This window comes from Danio aesculapii, chromosome 7, assembly GCF_903798145.1.
Source record: "Danio aesculapii chromosome 7, fDanAes4.1, whole genome shotgun sequence".
Classification (NCBI taxonomy): Eukaryota; Metazoa; Chordata; class Actinopteri; order Cypriniformes; family Danionidae; genus Danio; species Danio aesculapii.
This window is the reverse complement of record NC_079441.1, coordinates 5,808,678-5,830,420: the sequence shown is the minus strand read 5'-3', so window position 1 is coordinate 5,830,420 and position 21,743 is coordinate 5,808,678. Positions and strand designations below refer to the sequence as shown.

General features: G+C 36.0%; 1 protein-coding gene across 5 annotated transcripts in view; it reads right to left on the bottom strand.

Annotated features, from left to right (window-relative positions):
• The window catches only part of clcn3 (chloride channel 3), a 97,963-nt gene that overhangs the window by 56,336 nt on the left and 19,884 nt on the right, over nt 1–21,743 (bottom strand). For 4 of the 5 annotated variants that reach the window (XM_056460974.1, XM_056460977.1, XM_056460978.1 and 1 more), the window contains exon 2: nt 20,052–20,227. In XM_056460974.1, coding sequence (XP_056316949.1) covers nt 20,052–20,211 — 160 coding nt within the window. In that variant the 5' untranslated portion in view covers nt 20,212–20,227. Of the gene's footprint in view, nt 1–13,363; nt 13,543–20,051; nt 20,228–21,743 lie in introns of those variants that run through there. The other variant, XM_056460976.1, reaches the window with a different exon arrangement.

The window sequence follows — 21,743 nt, the reverse complement described above, 5'->3', positions numbered from 1 at the left end:
GACACAACCCTAAACCTGCCTGCTCATTCACTGACGCAGAACCACACGTCTCACACACACACACACACACACACACACACACACACACACACTCTCAAAGAAAGCAGACTCATGCACACACACAAACGGCAGACGAAGTGTGTAATTCTCTGAACACAAGTGTTAATGCAGAATCATGTGACGGAGAAACACAGGCCTCTTTCAGCACCTCCACGAGTGAGACAAAAAGTGTGTGTGTGTGTGTTTGTGGTTATTAATAAGAGCAACAAGCAAAGACTCAAACCCGCAGGAAGCACACATGACTCATTCACTGAGGTTAGGAGTGGAGCTGAAATGACACCAGGTATAACATCATTATCGAGTGCTCATATTTTAATCAAATAACTGAAGCGTGACTTTATAAATGATTAGCAGACATCTAAACCTGATGAAGCAGCACAGCCCTCATTCTAGTGTTTGACAGATCTGCTAAACGAGAGTTCATCATACTCATGCTACTGTTCAAGCAGATAATATCGTGATGATCGCTGCATCTCCTCAGCAGTAAATTATCTGGGCGCCTCCTTTTTTATTGCTGCCTGTCAGTTTAAGTGCGGGCGATGCAATGTTGCCAGATATTGCTGTGAAAATACAAAAGCAAAACATTCACTGAATTATGCAACCAAAGTAAGTTCAAACCTCTCCTTCCTTCCAGTTTATTAATGCACTTATCATTTTAGAAGTAAACAAACGATGACAAAATGTTTAAAATAGCTAAATCTGGCAACATGGCAATAAAGAAAGCTGTATGGGCTGTTCACATTGCATGCGCAACTTCATTATACTTGCTAAGGGTGGCTAATTTTTTGACTTTTGACAGTGGAATCAGAAATAAACGCATTTATATGCATTTCACATCTGCCCCTTGTCATTTTGGGGACGGTCGCTTTAAATTCAAATGAGATTGTGCCATTTTCAAATGAGGGTGGAGCTACAGATGCCTGTGTGTCAGCATAGTGGCAGATTGAAAAACAAGACTAACGGTTTATGCTAATGAGGGAGAGATGGTCACTAGTGGGCGGGGCTTTCCCTCTCTGATGACACGTACAAAGGGAGAATGTCAATCAAAGTGTTTCTGCAGACTATTTATATCAAGTCTGATTATAAACAAATGGAATTAATTAATTTTTATCATTAGTAGCTGGTTATATTCACACACTGCTGACACACAACTGTGTTTAAACCCCTTATAAAAGTGATTTGTGCATAGTAGGTGCCCTTTAAATGCATCTGAGGTAACATTGTAGTTCTGAGAATACTCATTTAATATTAGAATCAATCGAGAATGCATGATTATATGCTGTCATGGCTTTGCAATCAAAAAAATGTGATCATAATGGAAGTCAATGGGGCAAAAACAGCCACCAACATAACCAAAGGGTAGTCGATTTGTGTATTGTTGAATTTTTGCAAGAATTTCAAAGCATTTTCCCAAAATATGTGTCAAAATAAAACCAAAAATCACTCCAGTTGCTGAAACAGAAAGTCGTGGCCAAATTAAGACTCAAAATATAACCTCAAAGTGGATGAAAACATCCCTAACAGCACACAAGGGTTTATGTCAGTTGTAAACAGAGCCAAAATGGTTGCAATTTTGTGACGGAACTGATAAGCACCGCAGTTTCTGCTGCATATGAGAAATATTAAAAGTAAAAAACACCCCAAAAGTGGGACGATACAGCGCAATTTGGTTAACACACACACAGCCGATGGTAGTTTAACCTAGTTTACAGAAAACAGGTTTTAAACTCACAAATCAGCAACATTTACTATTAATGTAATGCCATTAAACAGAACTACAACCATGACATTTTTGCAGAATATCAGATTTTTGATGTTATTAATAGACAGATGTATATGAAAAATTTATGGAATACAACACTTTTTTTGTAATTAAGCCCAGTTGTTGTGCATGTGTACATTACATATATTTAGGCTCCTAGTTGACAAATCGAATACCACAGGAAACATACTAGGGCTGAGTGATATTTATCACCAGCATAAAATCATGATTACGGTTTTAATGATGTTCGCACATGAGCACCATCGCAAATATTGACTGTACACAGCAGTTCAACAACAACGAAAAGACTTTAAACACAATAATGTCTGTTATTCTGTTTTACCAGGCAAAATTCTTCCAGACAAAGCTAGAGCTGAACATTTGTGTGTTTGAGTCATTTATTCAATGATCTGTTCATAACAAGTCACTTCATTTCTATATCAAAATCATTAAAAGCATAGTACAAAAAACCCAATATATATATATATATATATATATATATATATTAGTGCTGGGCTGTTATCGGTGTTAATGGCTGCGTTAACTCGAGACTCTTATCGCGCGATTAAAAAAAATTATCGCCATTAATCTATTCTCAAAGTTGGGTTGGGAGCTGGGTCTATTCTAGGCAAGCTATGATGACTTTCACCTTGATAGTTTAGCGCGGATGTATACCTGACCAGTGAGCCGTCTGACAAACAAAGTGCCCTTCTGAATCAAAACCGGCAGGATGCCTGACTTAAGCTGCAGAATCGTCATGCCGTCGTGACAAACTGGGGTATTAGACGCAAATAAGGAGTAAGGACTGGTGAGAGTGTTGTGGAATGTAATAACGCTCGCCAAACGTAAAGGAAAAAACTTCCGCATTTCGCGGTGTGTGCGCGCGTGTGTTTGTGTGTGTGTTTTGTGTGCGGTCCTTTACAGACAGCCGCCTGTGTCTTGGATCTTGTCTGAAAATATGGCGAAAAGTCCTACATGACGGTAATAGTTGGATTGCAGTGTTTACTTCAGTAATGCCACTAATATCTGCACTCCACATGTCTTAACTCCATTTCTGTTTAGTTCAGTTATAACTTTAGTCACATTAAGGTGATCAAAATTCTCTGTTTACATGGTAGACTCTTAATCAGAGTATTGTTTTAATCATATTAAAATCGTATTAAAGTATTGTTGCCCATGTAAACATGCAATGTTTGACACACCGTCAGGGCTGAATTTGGCATTGAGAAACAGCATTATCTGTATGTGCGTACATCAAAAGCAAGCATGAAATCTCTGTTTGGAGCTTATGTAGGCCTACAGTTTAACATTCATGTTTAACCGAATAAACAGTTAGTAAACACAAGTACATCCTATTGAACAACATTTATTTTCATCACCAATTATCACAGTAGAACAGTTTCTCAAGCAGTTTGTGATGCATTTTGGAAACAGGAGATGAGCCCCTGGCATAGACTGTAAAATATATGGACGGAGCATCCGTGACGTCACCCATAGGTTTCTGAACACTGCAAAAGAAGCCACAAGTAGGCGCGGCCAACCGTCGCCATTTTGTTCGCGCGTCATCGCACCCACGGCGGGATACCAAACTAGGGCAAAGAGGCGGAGAGTGGGCGGAGCTACAGACACCTGCTGGCAGTTTGCTTAGACCTGGCAGACAGACTTTACTTTGGGAGAAACGCTTGATACTCTATTACCTGCGACTCGTTTGTGTTCTGACCACATGTGCTTGGCTGTACACTATATCAATAAAGTGTTTAGACTTTTAAAAACACTGTGGTAATACACAGAGCCACTAAACATTGTTCTTATGATGTTTTTCTACAGGAGGAAAACGCAAATTACTTCCAAACACTTCAAATCTAGTGTGTGTTAGTAAATGCAGGACTATTGATGAACTCCAGCATAACACTGTATGATAACGCTTCAGATGACTGTTCTAGAGCCTACAGCTAATCAATCTGCCAGATTCTGGAGTGCTTTACGGGTCTAAAGAAATATATTAATGATAAATGATCTTAAATAAAACAAAGACATTTATAGAGATGGTATACAAGTATATAACTTTACTCACATGGGAAACGGAGACCACGTGAATGGTTTGTGAGCACAATTAAGTGCACACAGCATCCCATATCATCTGATAATTGTAAGAAATAAGTCCAAAAGGCAGCTGGCTGTGTAAAGCCACATAAAACAACACAAAAATACGATGAATATGCCGAGATCAGTGGCTAATCTGCCGGATTCAGCTGAGGTGAAGTGACGGCGACCAGCGAGACCTAGCTGTCACTCAAGTGGCCACGCCCTTAATTATGCAAACTTAATATGACCTAATATAAAGGAAATGGATGAGTTATAAAAACATTCACCCCCCTCACAGTTGTCATGGAGGGTAATAATAGCTATATGAACCAAAATCGTTCTTTGTACCAGGCTGTAAACACCTTTTTTTCTGTTGTAAAATTGGCCATTCTAACAGTGGGCTCAATTGCCACTTGCTCTATTATGGAGCCAGGACTAGCGGAATTTTGATGAATTGCAGTTTCAGTTACTTCCGTATTGGCTTCCCGAGAGAGAGCGGGAGGTTGCCGCTTGGCCCCTGGTCTAATGAGTCACCTGGCTGGAGAAACCCGTTCTCAAAGACTTATTATTTGGGTAGCACACATATTCTGAATGCCTTCGGGAGAATTCAAACGAGCCATTTTAATCTAGATTTTAAAAATTTATCTATGCCCACCTATAATATATATATATATATATATATATATATATATATATATATATATATATATATATATATATATATATATATATATATATATATATATATATACACACACACACACACACACACACACACACACACACACACACACACACACACACACACACACACACACACACCACACACACACACACACACACACACACACACACACACACACACACACAAAGTAATCCAATAACTGGGCTGCATTTTACTACAGTAGTGAGAAACTACAGCTTTAGTTATCATGACCTACAAATATACAAATAAATAGTGATGCTACATTTTTGCTGTTTTAAATCCATTTTTTTATTGTTTTTGTTAATACATCCCACTATTTTAACTTTAAGTATAACTATTTTTTCTTTTTAAAATGATCATATCAATGAGAAATATCATATAACATGCTCACAAACATTAGTTTAGAGCTCGGCATAGGCTTAAAGTCCACGTTAAATCAAATGTACAATATTATTTTGATAGCGCGCATTGTTATTCGTAGAGTTAATAATGAATCAGCGCGAGTTAATCCATGGGGAAAAAAAGTTTGGTTTGGTAATCTTCAATCAAAGTCTGACCATCTGTGTCTGGAGTGGCGGTCCTTTTGTTGACATCAACCTGAGTGTTTCCATAGCAACTGTGTATCAATAACCTTAGCCACGCCACTCTTATCTTTGGTTTGCTACGACAAAATGATGCACAAAATTAAGCGCCACCTCTACTTAATATTCAGTTTTAGTTGGAAGTACAATAACATACTAAAATAAAAGCAACTTCCTGTCCTGTTCATGCAGACTTGAAGAATCTGATGCAATTTTTAAAAAATATTTCTTGTTTATTACAAACTTATACTTCAATAGGCAAAGACAGCAATAAGCATTTCCATGAAAAATCACATTCATGTGACAACATTTAAAATTGTAGCTCCAAAATTTTGTTTATGATCAAAGAGTCTGACATAAATCTCATTACGACTCTTTCTGAATCAAATTCTCATATAGGGTTTTGGCTGTCAAAAGTATAGAATTCGGTACTGACATTTTAAAACGTCCAATTCCCACTAACATTTGATCGGCCAATTACAGTCAATGACACAATGGCCAATAAGCTGTGTTGAAAGCACTCAACGTCTCTATAATGTTAGCAGAAAATGGACATTTTTATCTTTACATTAACTATTTGTACCAAATTAGACAGTTTTATGGGTTGTCAAAAGTATCGAGTTTGGTACTGACATTTTACAATAGTCCATTTCCTGCTAACCTTTGATCAGCCAATCATTGACACAATGGCCATCCAGCTGTGTTTAGGAAAGTGCTCAACATCAATCAAATGTGAGCAAAAATGGACGATTTTAAAAATTCAGTACTGATTTGTTACGAATTTGATACTTTTAAGGGATGTCTAAAGTATCCAGTTCGGTACTGAAATTTTAAAATTGTCCATTTCACGCTAACATTTGTCTGGCCAAATCACATTCATTGACTCAATGGCCAAACAGCTGTGTTTAAAAAAAGAGCACAACATTGCTCAAATGTTAACAGAAAATGGACAGTTTCAGTTTTTCAATTTTCAGTACCAATTTGTACCAAATATGATACTTTTGAGGGTTGTCAAAAGTATCGAGTTTGGTACCAACATTTGGACAATGGACAATCAGCAGTGTTTAAGAAAGCACTCAACATTGCTCAGAAGTTAACGAAAAATTGACGTTTTAATATTTTCAGTACTGATTTGTAGCAAATTTTATAGATTTGAGGGTTGTCAAAAGTATTGAGTTTGGTACCAATCGGTACTGAAATTTTAAAAACGTCCATTAGCCATCAGCTGTGTTTAAGAAAATGCTCAAATCACTCAAATTTTAGTGGAAATTGGACATTTTTAATTGATTGGTACCAAACTTGATACTTGTGACAACCCTCAAAAGTATCGAGTTGGGTACCAATCGGTACTGAAAATATAAAAATGTCCATTTGTCGCTAACATTTAAGCGGACAACCACAGTCATTGACACACCAATCAACTGTGGTTAAGAAAGCGCTCAACATCGCTTAAATGTCAGTGGAAAATGTACATTTTTCAATTTTCAGTACCGATTTGTACCGAATTCAATACTTTTAAGGGTTGTCAAAAGTATCGAGTTCGATACTGACATTTTAATAATATCCATTTCCAACATCACTCAAATGTTAGTGAAAAATGTACACATTTAACATTTTTGCACCGACTGATACCAAATTAGATATTTTTGACAACCATAATTGTAAATCTCACCTCTGCCATCTATTATTTTCTGCTGGTGTTGCTCACACTAAAACTGAAGTCTGAACTCTAAATGCCCAGCACTCGCTGAAACTTCAAGCATGCTTAATGGAAACACTGCAAATGCAATTAATCGATTATAATGAGCCTGAGAGCGCGGTGGCGGTTATTCGTCAAGTCATCCTCCATTAACACATTACTGCACACAGAGGAGAGCAAAACGTGTATCCTGTTGAAATGAATATGAATTATGAATGACGGATATATTCAACATCTCTGCCACTGTCAGAATCTCTTGAGTCTATAGTAGGGCTCCACAATATAGTTTCAGTATCGATATCGCAATGTGTGCATTCCCAATAGTCACGTCACAGCATCTGCAATGTGAATTAGTAGACTCTCAGATAAACTACCAGTTGAGAACATGTGATTTGAGGAGTCACTGCGAAAGTTTAATCTATAATAGATTAAAGGTTAATTATTTGCATGTGTTTTTAAGGCCTGTTTGACTATTTCAAGGAAGTGTAAATCCTTCAGGCAGAAGAAATTGTATTTTTTGTAGCTTTAATAGAGATTAATTTTATTGAATTATATCAATTGTGTAATTTCTGGTAAAAACAACAAAAAACAAAAACAAAACTTGCTGGTTGAACAAAAGTCATTTTAAGTCAGAATTTGCCAGAGGTATGAATAATTTCAGGCTTGATTGTTCATCACAAATAAATAAATAACAAAATAAAATAAATATAAATAATATATATTGCAATGTGAGCTATTTTCCCATTATTGTGCAGCCCTAGTTTATGGTTATTTTCTTCTTTTTTATTATTATTACTTTTGTAAATGTTTTCATTTAGTCGTGTGCTTTCATCAGAATTTTAACTATACCTTTATTAATTTAGCATAGGTTTTAATTTAATTGTGTCTTTAGTAGAGGTGTCAAAATTTGTTTCTTCAGTGCACCGCGATGCAGACGTAATCAATTCGGTATCAGTTCAGTAATAATCATAACCGGTTATTATGCACTGACGTCATTTATCTCATATGCGGTATGTCGCCGTAGCTTACTATGGTGAGGGAGGAGAGTATTTACAACGCTCCAACTACTTAAAAACGCAGAAACTCTACACAATTTCGCTGCGTGTGTGTTTTCTAGACAGTCACTGACACATACAGCAGTAGCCCCTATTTCACTGCGATTGAGAGAATGAAAATAAACTAATTTCTCTCCCTCTCTCACTGTGGCCCATTTGACCTGCTGGCGTGACTTTTCCTCTCCTCTCGGCTGTTACAGCGATGCTTCTGGATAGACTCGATCGTGTGTCTGCAGAGTTTCTCCACCGTGTCCATCAAGGATCAGCTGTGATCGCTGCTGCCGTTTATCACTGTCACTCATCTGTGAAGAGCGTAGAGCCAATCGCAGCCTTTTCTGTTGAGCGCGTGATCAATCAAAGGGGTTGCTCATGTTGTGTAAATATACAGTTTTATATCTGTCTGTTTGTATTAAAGGACAAAATTGTACAAAATAGTAGATAAATATATTTATATATATTTGTCATCCTCTGAGAAAATGGTTGGTGGTCACCTAGTTACAAGAGACGCCAGAGGAGTGCGAGCGCAAAGTCCATTGTAAATGGTGAAGAAAACCACGCGCACACGCTTTTCACTTCAGGTTAGAATAAAAACACATGCGAAAATGAGTGCTGTATAGCAGCAGTGAGGAGATTGCAAATGAAAAAGGATGCCAGGATGTCGCCGGAGTGGCTTTTTGGTTACTTTTCTTGTGCATCCCAGCCCCTAGCTCCCTATCCGAAACAGTTTTTAGCATCGGGGTAATGTAGTCATTCAACTTCACAATTTGTCAAGTTGCAGTGTGTATTTGAATAAAGGATGGTTCCTTTACCTGAAAGCTCAGATTTGATGATCATAATTTGTGTTGTTTACAGAGTTTGAGGTTTACTGTATCATTATTATTCACACCTTAAAGTTTGCTTTGATTGTTCAGTATTTATGCTTGACCATCGCACACACTTTGTAACATTTTATCAAGTTTAAGAGACTCTTGAACACTAATGTTTATTTTATTATGAAGAGATCAGATATTTAGTTAACTATTAAAACTATTTGCCTTAGTGATGTTGGTAAATTAAAATAAAATTGTTAAATAATAAAATCCTAATATTCTTAAATGGATTGAATAAAAATATTCAATAACTATCGATATTAAATGATATGAACGATGATATTGGGATACATTTTTTTTGCAATATCGCCCAGCCCTACAGACACACATACAAAATTGTGCTCATATTATGTTTATATGATATTATTATATCCCAACCAACCTGCATGACATTAACAACTCCAGTAAACGAGGTTTTTGTTGATGTTTTTGGTTTGTTGAACATCAAAACAAATGCAGGATCCACACACAATCAACAAGACAACATATATTTTATACTCTCATAATTACAGATTAAATAACTCTCACACATACACACAGATAAATCGCGAGAGATAGAGAGACATGCTTGTGTATGTAAGAATGTGTTGCAGCATTATGTAGTGCGTGTTTGTAAATTCAACACAATTATGATGTTATATGCTATACTATTGCAGGCTATATGTAAGAATCCTAAAGGAAATTTCAATACCTTTTGAGGAATTTTTAAAGACCTTCTTAAAGACCTTCTCAAAATAGTTTAAGACCTCGTCGCCACTTCAAGTTATAATCAGTATCAAACCTTTAACTTAATAAACAGTTGTGGTTAAATAAATCAATATTTAACAGTAAAGCAACAAAACTCAGATAAGCTTGGAAGAAACAAACCTTGAAAGAATAGATTACACAGTTGTTTGAGAGTGTTTGAGACTGTTTAAACTCGTCTTTCTCCAACCAGGGGTCCGTTCTTCATACCTCTCTTAAATGATCTAAGATGATTTGTCAGATCCTGGATCTATTAATCTTGATAACTGATCTCTGGCTAATTTGGTTCTTCAAACAAGTGTGCGAATCAGATTAAAATGTCTTGAAGAACTGATCTGAGATCGCTGATAGTGTTGTGAAGGACAGTTCTGTTGATCATCGAAATCATGATCAGAAATGCAACGATTGGCTGACGGCACAGCAGCGTAATGACATCATCTGATTAATATTCAATTGTCCATGTGAGTAAAATGACATCAAATTAGCAGTAAATGGTGTGTTACGCAATAACTTTCCACATTTGTTGTGGGCTGCTGGCTTTACACTTTCATGTGTCACACAGTATTCATCATGTATTTTAATGCATATCAATGTATTTAGTTCTACATTTAGAGAAGATTTTCTTTATTATAGTAGCCTAGGCCTACTCAAGTTTTTTTAATTGGTGTAAGAAATAATTGTATAAATTAATTTAGCATTTTAATATTGGTAAATGTGTCCGACTTTTGCGAAGCCTCAAACCACCGGCATATTAGCGGTCAAAACGCGTGCATGACTGCATAAATTATTATCCTTTTTTAAAAAAGTCGAATATTGAGCATGTACACGTTTGTATCTAAAAAGTTCATATCAATACATTTTCTCTTTGAACCAGCTGGTGGCAGTCTTTGTACATTTATTTCAGAGTGCAGATTGCATACGCTTTATTAATATATATATTTTTAACTTTATATATAGTTAAAAATATATATATTTACTATTTTCCAAGTGTGTAAAACTACTGTAAGAAAATATCAGAATTCGGTACATACTTACAGTATTATCTTTGCTTGAACTGACCCAATCTAATCCTGTTTATATTAAATGAACCTGCTCCCAAGCAGGTTTGAGCAACCAGAACTGTTGCTATGACAGCAAAACTCAGATGAGTTTTGAAGAACGAAATTATCCTGGATCGTGTCAAATCGTCAATATCCAAATCCAGCTAACTAAGTAACGAAGAACGGACCCCAGGAGTTCGCAAACTTATATTTTCCCATTTTGCCATCTGTTTCACTCTACGGTTTCACTACATGTGGAGAGCGTCACACCTTCCCACGTTTTTCGCAAATCATGTGACATCACCCGGATGGAGGAGCTTGGCAGGACGTGCCCGGCCCGAACCAATTGTGTGGATCGAGATAAATAAAAATATTATTGCTCAAACACTTTGGACAATGCTTGAACAAAATTTAAGAGCTCATAAAAACGTGACGAATGGCTCGTTTCCACTGAGTGGTACAGTATGGTACGGGTCACCTTTATCAGGCTTGCGTTTCAATTACCAAGAGTACCCTTTTGGTGGGCGTGGTGTACGACAGAGATTTTCAGTCGACATCATTTTCGCTCGAATAAACGTCTTCAGTAAAGCTGTACAGGTCGCTCACATATCATATGAGAAACACTTCTAACAAAACAGATGCTTTACACATATAAATACTTGTGTATAAATGTTTATTACTAACTTTTCTATGAACAGGATTTGATTATAACTGCAGATCAATGACAGAGCGAAACAGCCTACTGTAACGTCTGAAATTATATAAAATAAATATATAAATGGACATATATGAACACATACAGCCCCTTACAGTCTCTGATAAGTTACCAATTACAAAAAAACTACACACATCATATATTTAGTATTTATTTGAGTTCAAAAACAACACGCAACATAGCCCACGGTCAGAGCAGACCTCTCATCTATGTCTGTAATCCGCAGCACATTTAGCCTCTGTTAGAGAGTAATTCCGAGTTCATATTACTCAAAAGGTGAAGATAAACATGGCAGTTTGTTCGTGATTCAGGTTGCTGAAACAGTTTTCCCCTGTGTTTTGTCGGGCTTCTCCTTGTTTCGCGCTTCACTCTCGCGTTTGTCCTTTTCTTTTCTGAAAGGATCAGACATCGAAGACACTTCAATAATCACACAATAATCGCGAGCTCCCTGGAGTAAGCGAAAACTGCTCGCACTTTGACGGACTCGTAAAACAACAACAGGACACGGCAGATTTTGTTCTTCTGGGCTTTGTGGCTGTTCATCAAGACAACGGCAAGGTTTGTTTGAGCTCGGGTCATCCATGGCTCGTTATTATATGCATATAGTATTTCCATGTAAAATCTCGGCGGTGTATTTAAAAAAAAACATGGCGGTTCCTTTGTTTTCATTCTGGCTAGCTCCGCGAGATCGTGACTTATCTCTGTGACCAATCAGCGTTCAGCTGCGCGTGTAGCTTCACCTTTTGGTACCTTTTCTCGTGTTTGGTACCGAAAAAGTAGTACGGTTCGCTTTTTGACAGTGAAAACGGCCATAAAAGTGTACCAAACCAAACCGTACCACTCAGTGGAAACGGGCCATAAGACTTTTTAATAACTTTTAAGAGCCTTAATTTTCTCATAATTGATTTATCAACTTTTAATACTTTTTAAGACCCTCCCGGACACCCTGTGCCCCAATGCTACACACTGACAGCACAACACAGCCACTAGTGTGTGTATGTGTTTGTCTCCTCTGTCTTCTCATTTAGCCTATATAGTATTGTGATAAACGCATAAATAACTACACACACACAGGGAGAGACATGCGCATACATATTTAAGAGTGTGTTGTCGCGTTGTGTGTAAATGCAACACATTTATGATGAATGATATGCTAAACAATGCAACACAACACAAAGCCACTAATGTCTTCTCATTTAACATACTTAGTATTCTGATAGACACAATTAACTACACGCATACACACAGAGACATATGTAGGAGTGTGTTGTCGCGTTGTGTGTAAATGCAACGCATTCATGATGAATGATATGCTAAACAATGCAACACGCTAACAGCACACGGTCACTAATATGTGTATGTGTGTGTGTGTGTGTGTGTGTAAATGCAACACGTTTATGACGAGTGCTAAACTATACAATACAACACTCTGATATCACAACCAAGTCACTTATGTGTGTCTCCTGTCATCTTATATAAGCTATATAGTACTCTAATAAATAAACAACTACACACACACATTGAAAGAGACAGACACACATACACATATACACATACACATATACACAAGATTGTGACCATATTTGTTGTCTTGTGTGTGTCAATGCAACACGTTTATCACGAGTGCAATGCTATACAACACACGGATATCACAACATAGTCAATAATGTGTGTGTGTGTGTGTCTCATCTGTAATTTCATATAACCTATATTGTATTCTGATAAATACATATAAATAACTGCACACACACAAGGAGAGACATGCGCACAATTTAAGATTGTGCTGTCGCGTTGTGTGTGTGTAAATGCAACACGTTTTTGACGCGTTCAATGCTACAACACACTGATAGCACAACACACAGCCACTAATAATATTGTTATAATATAATAACCTCTAATAATATAATAACATTGTCTCTTCTAACACACACACTACATTACACACACACCCTGAGCATCTCCGACACTGACAACATACATGACGCAGGCAGGCACGCGCGCGCGCTCACGCTAATAATCGGTTAATGGCGGTGAATAACAGCGGTACCTCTGCCGCTGAGCTCCTGCAGCGGGATCGTGTTTCCTCCTCCGCCGCCGTCGTACGGAAGATACGGGTCTGCGGATTCCTCCTCCATACCGGGGAAACGAATCCGCGGATCACTGACGCGCTGGAGCGGCGGCCACGATCAACGGCGCTGCGCTTGAGAACACGAGCGTGATTGCATCACTCCGCCACGTCAATGCGGCAGCAAGTGACGTCAGCGCGTCCGAGCCGCGTTCTGTTTACTAGGCTCTCCCACTAGTTATTTTCTTTTACATCCATTCAGTCTCCGATTTATCAGGTGTCGCAACAGCGGAATGAACAAATCTTCAAGTTGAATACGTGTGTGAAAATAATACTCGCATGTATTTTAGCTTAAAGTACAAATGAAATCAACTAACCATATTGGATTTGTTAGCTCACATTGCTAGTTTTGGGGTTAACAAATCACGTGTGCAAGTGCTGGGCAGGATTATATGTGGTCATGGGTTTGCTATCAAAAAACGTCATTATAATGGAAGTCAATTGGGCAAAAACAGCCCCCAACATAACGAAAGGGTAGTCAGTTTGCCAAGAGCACTGAAAAAAATTTCAAGCAGTACATCATTCAATTAAAAATGTGTCTTTCATTTCAGTTTAATATTATCTGTTTTATTTTTCGAGTAATATATTTTAAGTTCAAAACATAGTTCAGGCACTAAATGAAATCAGACGCAGCAAAACTCACAGTCTGCACTTCTCTGCACCGAAACCACAATATCCACTGAGGTTTAAAACACAGGCCACATCTGACACACACACACACACACACACACTAGTTTCAGTAAGTGTTTTCTCTCTTGTCTGACTGGTTTTGTCACTTTCCTGCCCTCAATTTCACCTCAATAACCACTGACGTGCATTTATCTCTCAGGTATGCAAGAATATTTGACCTAAAATATAAGAATAAAAACACACAGATTTTAATTAGCGAATAATTATTTTATTTTTAAGTTATTTATTTTTCCCTCATAGTTCATCTTTTATCTGTGTGATATTAAGATGGAAGCAAAATTTGTATGATTATTTGTTGACTATTATTGAACAACTGAAATTAAAGCATGAAATTAAAACGTGAAAAGTCACATTTCAGTTTTAAGTAAATAACAAATTTATTGCAAATAAAATAAATGAATATTTCCACGTCCAAATACTTTAAATGACTGATTTTAAATAATCGAGTGGAAATTAGAAAATAACTTGCATCTCTTGTGAATATTATTTTTAAAAACGCAATGTGAAAATAAAAACAATAATAACTTGTATCTCCTGTGAACAAATGTAATAAATATATATGTGTGCATTTTCCTTTACAAAAAGATCACTTTATATATATTTATATGTGATATAATTTGAAATCTTCAATAATAATAATAATAATAATAATAATAATACATATATATATATATATATATATATATATATATATATATATATATATATATATATATATATATATATATATATATATATATATGAAAAATAAAGTTAACAAAACAAACTTTATTTAGTTAAATGCTAAAAATCTGAATTGTTATGAATGAGTTTGAATGTAATTTTACCTGCCATTTATTGCCATACTACTGAAAGCAGCAGCAGATACTTCACCATAAAATAAACCCTCTGAAAGTGAACTTTACAACATTTAACAATGTTAAAAAGGGTTAATATGTATTAATTCGATTATAAACCTTACCATTTCATTAGAGTGCAGTGGGTGCATATTCTGTGCTTCTGAATGGCTGTGTTTACATCCCTGTCATGTTTCATCTGATGCAAATAGACAAATTGCTCATCACTGCGTATCTCGTCACAGTAGCATGTTGTTAGGGCATTGAGTTACACTGTAACCTGCTCACCTAATGTTTACGCTCGTACTATTTATATTATTTGCTAATAACCCCCTCATCGTGTGAAACTCTGAATCTGCGTCTCATTTCAGAGGATGCTACTGTCCACCGGAGGTCACATTTTCAGTCATGAAGGCATGCTTTGAGAGCCTTCCTGACTGACTGAATTAATGAAATATGCTGTTTTCCAGCAAGGCAACCCGGGGCGCTAAAAGATAATTGGCTAAACTGGCATTGGCCGGGTTAAAGTGATCAAAACAAAGATGAAGTCGTTCCGGCATGTAATGTACATTTTCAAAGCAGAATATCTGACTTCAGCATTGTTCTTCAGATAAACAAGAATGTTCATTTAGCATGCTTCTGAAATATCTGCAAATATATAAAGCTATTTTTATGCTTTAGAAGAGTCAAACACTTACATACAGCACCTTTATGAGGATTAAAACCAGCTAACTGATATGTGTAACTGATATGGTCTATTATAGATGATAAATATCAGTTTGGTTCTATTTCTGACTCTCAGGCTACATTTAATGAAACCAGAGTTTTCTCAGTATGATCTTTTATTTATTTTTCTCATTCTAGCAAAGTAAATTCTGCGACCACAAGAGTCGTCTCCAAAAATATCTGCGTAAACATGAAACCACTGAAACTAGGATCAATACATCAGTGGTTCTCAATTTAGGTTTAGTTTAGCCAGTTTTGATCATTAAGCTGTGAATACTTTAAACTAATTAGCATGTATTATTGAATACTAACTAATACTGATGAATAAGCTGACCCAAAGTATTTGTTTTTACAAAAAATTCTTTAGTAAAATAAATTATTATTATATCTACACATGTACATTGTCTGACTAAAGTCTTGTCGTCTATCACAGTTGTAAGAGCAACAAATAATACCTTGACTTCTATTGATCGTTTGGAAAAGTGGCAGAAGGTGAATTTTTCAGATGAATCATCTGTTGAACTGCATCCCAATCATCACAAATACTGCAGAAGACCTACTGGAACCCACATGGACCCAAGATACTCATAGAAATCAGTCAAGTTTGGTGATGGAAAAATCATGGTTTGTGGTTACATTTAGTATGGGGGCGTGCGAGAGAGCTGCAGAGCGGATGGCAACATCAACAGCCTGAGGTATCAAGACATTTGTGCTGCCCATTACATTACAAACCACAGGAGAGGGCAAATTCTTCAGCAGGATAGCGCTCCTTCTCATACTTCCGCATCAAAGATCCTGAATGCAAAGAAGGTCAAGGTGCTCCAGGATTGGCCAGCCCAGTCACCAGATTTGAACATTATTGAGCTGTTTTCTCTCCTGCCTTCCAGCAGGCGCTTCAGGCTCCCCCAGACAAAAACCAGCAGACTGAGGAACAGCTTTTTCCCCAGAGCTGTCTTCCTTCTGAACTCTGCCCCTCACTAACTCTTTTGCCCCCCCCCCCCCCCCCCCCCCAATACACCGCCCACACTCCTCTAACTTATACTCCTCACAATCACTGCACTATTTAACATTTGCACATTTAAAGTTTGCACATATTCATTGCACTGATTCACTTATTTGAACTGTACATACCCACAGCACATGGACATTTGTAATTATGTTTATCTGCACACTTCTGCTATTAATAGTATCCTGTACATATATTCATTTATTGTAAATCTGTTCATAGCTAATACAACCTGTATATAATGTTGATAGTACATCCGTCTGTAAATATTACCATAGTTTTTCTATAACTGCACTTTATAACTTATACCTGTATCCTGCACTTGCTGCTATTGCACTGCTGGTTAGACCTAAACTGCATTTCGTTGCCTTGTACTTGTACATGTGTAATGACAATAAAGTTGAATCTAATCTAATCTAATCTAATCTAATGTCTGGGGTAAGATGGAGGAGGCATTGACGATGAATCTAAATTGACGTTTTGAGGCATTGACGATGAACTCTGGGAGTCCTGCAGGATCGCTTTCTTTGCTGTTCCAGATGACTTTATTAATCAGTGATTTGAGTCATTGCAGAGATGTATGGATGCAGTCCTCCAAGCTCATGATGGAGTCAGACACAATATTCATTCTGTTTCCTCTGCAGCATGACCACATATTCTATACTGGACATTATTTCTGTTCAAGACTTTTGTCTAAACAAAGTCAGACCTTACTGTCCTAATTAAATAATTAAAAATCAAGGCCTGATCATGTTTTATTTTGACAAAATAAGCATAATCTAGAGGCCTTTGCCTTTCATATAAGCCACTTCTGATACCAAATGATCAACTAGAAGTCAAGTTATTATCTGTTGTTCCTAAAACTTAGATAGACGACAAGACTTTTGTCAGGTAGTGTAGGGGAATGACAATAAATCTTGCCTTCACTTGACTGTTTTTTCTTTTCAATTTCCATTTAACTTGCAGTTTTTATATAAAAACTGTGACTTCCTCTAAATGGTGCTGGCCTACGGGCACGTCAGCTTAAAGAGAGAGTCTGACCAACCACAGATTGATGAATGACACTGAAAGACGACACTTCCCTGTTTCACTGCCACAAAGACTCTTGTCGTGTGTGATCCGGCGAAACAAAGGTCTGCCAGACGCTGAGAGGGTCATGAATAATGAAGATATACTCACAACACAACTCAGTCTTTCACTCTTACACTTCAGTACAGGAAAAACATTCCCAATAACTGAGCCCAAAACAATTATGAGCATGTGAATGCACTGATAAATGCTAAAATACTGACTATAAATTCTCATACATTAATTTAGGAGAATATTTATGGTCAAAAGGGATTCACCTAATGGAAATAGTCAGTGTATACAGTATATTTAGTACATCTATTGCACTTTATTTTATTGCACTTTCTCTAAAAAGCAACAAAAACACTTTACAATGTACTATTATGACTTTTTATAAGATGTACTATATATACAGCAAGTCTTGAAAGATTCTAGTGTATGTCTGGTCAAGTTTCAGCTTCAAACATCTCTAAAAATTATTGAATTGATCACACTTTATTGTAATGTACAATTCTTGCCATTATTAAATAATTTGCTACAACGTTCAGCTCAATAAACTACTGATTTGCTGCTAATTTAAAGTTATTAGGGTAGTATTTAGGTATTGGGTAGGATTAGTGATGTAAAATGATATTTTTCATATTATTATAAAATATTATCATATTTTATAATAAATGCTTAAGATATAAATAATTTGCAGGCAATAAGACAGTAGTTAATAGTGAGAATTGGTTCATAAACTAAACTGTTATTTATTTACTTGATCATACTGAAAATACTGCTTTTGTGTGTTTTTAAATGCAAATGAGCTGCTGCTTTCCCACCCTTTTTATAGAAGAGGGCGGAGCCTTTACCGTTCGTGCCTCAGTTACTCTTAAAACAACAAACAGTCTGCATGTGTTTTACAGTCTTGCCAGTTTAAACTCCTGATTTACAGTTTTCTGAGCGACAGACACAAAGCGCAGCACAGAAAGATGTGTGGTTTAATTTAAACATGGTTTGATATACAAGTTTGCTTATAAATCAACAGTCAAATGCACACACGATTATGTCACAAACACAAAACCACACAAGTTTAGTATAGTATAGAATGGTATAGTATGGCATAGTATAGTATACTATAGAATAGTATGGTATAGTAAAATATGTTACTTTATGGTATAGTATAGTATGGCAAATTATTGTATAGTATGTTATACTATGGTATAGTATGGTCTAGTATAGTATAACATGGTATTGTATGGTATAATATGGCATAGTACAGTGTAGTATGGTATATTATTGATAGTATGGCAATATCTAGTATAGCATAGTATTGTACTGTATAGTATAGTATGGTATAGTATAATATGATATGTTATGGTATAGTATTGTATGGTATACAACGGTATAGTATAGTATGGCAAAGTATTGTATAGTATGGTATTGTGTGGTATACTATGGTATAGTATGGTATAGTATAGTATATTTTAACATGTTATTGTATGGTATAATATGGTATAGTACAGTGTTGCATGGTATAGTATTGATAGTATGGCAATGTCTAGTATAGCATAGTATTGTACTGTATAGTATAGTATGGTATAATATGATATGTTATTGTATAGTATTGTATGGCAAAGTATTGTATAGTGTGGTATTGTATGGTCTAGTACTGCATTGGATGGTATAGTATGTTACAGTGAAGTTTTGTATAGCATGGTATTATATGGTATAATATGATATAGTACAGTGTGGTATAGTATAGTATTGATAGCATGGCAATGTCTAGTATAGCGTAGTATTGTATTGTATAGTATAGTATGATATAGTATAATATGGTATGTTATTGTATAGTATAATATGGTAAAGTATTGTATAGTATGGTGTTGTGTGGCATAGTATAGTCTAGTATTGTATAGTATGGTGTAATATGTTATAGTATAGTATAGTATAGCATGGTACTGTATGGTATAATATGGCATAGTACAGTGTAGTATGATATAGTATTGATTGCATGGCAATGTATAATATAGTATAGTATTGTACTGTACTGTATAGTATGGTATAGTATAATATGTTAAGGTATAGTATAGTATAGTATAGTACAGTATGGCATGGTATAATATGGTATGTTATGGTATAGTACTGTATGGTATACAATGGTATAGTATAATATGGTAATGTATTGTATAGTATGGTATTGTGTGGCATAGTATAGTCTAGTATTGTATAGTATGGTATAATAGAAAGAAGAAGAATTCAGAAAGAAGGTATCTCTAAAAAAAAAAATGATGTGCTGTACCTGGAGAGGCGTCTCCATCCAGCAGGTTGTCGTCCTCAGTGGTGTGGAAGTCCATGATGACTCCGGCTCCATCAAGGAGCTCTTCGTCACTGCTGGCGCTGGTGATGCTGTTGTAGCTGTTTCTGCCGTAGCCCCTGTTGAACAACTGCTCAGACTCCATTTAGCAGCACAACACCCTGAAAAACACACACGTCAGTATCAGCGCACGGAGCAAATTCACGAGTGTTAAATTCTCGATGTTAAAGAATGAAAGTGTTGACGCTATAGAGTTAGATTTTGATAAATGAGCACAATCAGAGTTCCAAGCTGATCTGATTCAGTGTAAAAATCAACGAGTTACAGGTAATAAAAACTTAATGATTGTTATTTCCAACATGCAGAGATTCATTTGATCAAAAATCTTAAAGAAACAGGCAAAGCCATGCCATTTTTAAGTCTTAAAAAGTGTTTATTTGTAAAAGGAGTACATTTATAGAGCTGGCTGTCAAGCGTTAGCATGTTTAACATTATTGTATATAACATTATTGTATTTGAGATCATTCTTGGAGAATTGTCTTGTGTACGCTTTTTTAACCATCAATCAAGGCTATTGTAATGTTTACTAGGAAGACTGGAGCTAAACAAATTCAGAGTTAAATTCTCTCTGTTAAAGTGTTGAATTTTACTCTTTACACTAGAGTCAGGGAACAATCGACTCTTAGTAGTCTAGACTAGGGTTGTCGCGATACCATTAATTAATCTTACGATGCTATACCAGCTGAAGTATCACGATACCAAGTACTATTGCGATACTATAATTCACAACTCAAATTATTAAGGAAATTGTCAGAAATATTATATTTTATGTTATAATAATCCTACTTGTATGCAATTCATAATTCTCTGGAGGCCAAAAACGATCATTACTATATTATTTGCACTCATTTCCCCTAAAATGTAGGGCTGCAACTAACGATTATTTTAATAGTCGTAATCGATTAATTTGTCGATTATTTTTTCGATTAGTCGATGAATCGGATAAAAGACTGTTTGTTTAAAAAAGCTCATCCCTGAGCTGTTTTAATAATAATAATAATAATAATAATAAATAATAATAAAGCAGTTTTGTCCTGTTTTTAATCCAAATATCTAAATATTTTTAAATCAAGATACATACTAGACACATGAAATAGCATAAGAAATGATGTCTTGTTTTCTGAAAAAAAAAACCACCTCAAAATTAAGTGACTGTTTGCTTAAAACAAGTTAAATTATTTGTGAATTGAGTAAGAAAAATAATCTTAATGATGATATATTCTCAAACAGAAGTTTTACCCTGTTCACATAAATGTGTAAGTGATCGTGATCTATAACATGAGATGGTCGTCGCCATGTTTACTTGCGGCCATGTTTACTGCAAATAAGTGGCTGGTGAACTTAGAGAAGAGTAGATTCAACTTTATAGTTACTTTCACTATGTGTAATGTGTCTCTGATATGAATAAAACACACCGGCAAATTATATTTGAATGGATTGTTAGAGTTCCTTGTGTGTTTTACAAACTCTAAATGTATTGTTTTACTGGTGTGTGTGTGTATTTACATGTCTAAAACATAAACTAAGCATTAGATCAGGCATGGGCAAACTCGATCCTGGAGGGCCAGTGTCCCTGCAGACTTTTGCTCCAACACTAATCAAACACACCTGAACACC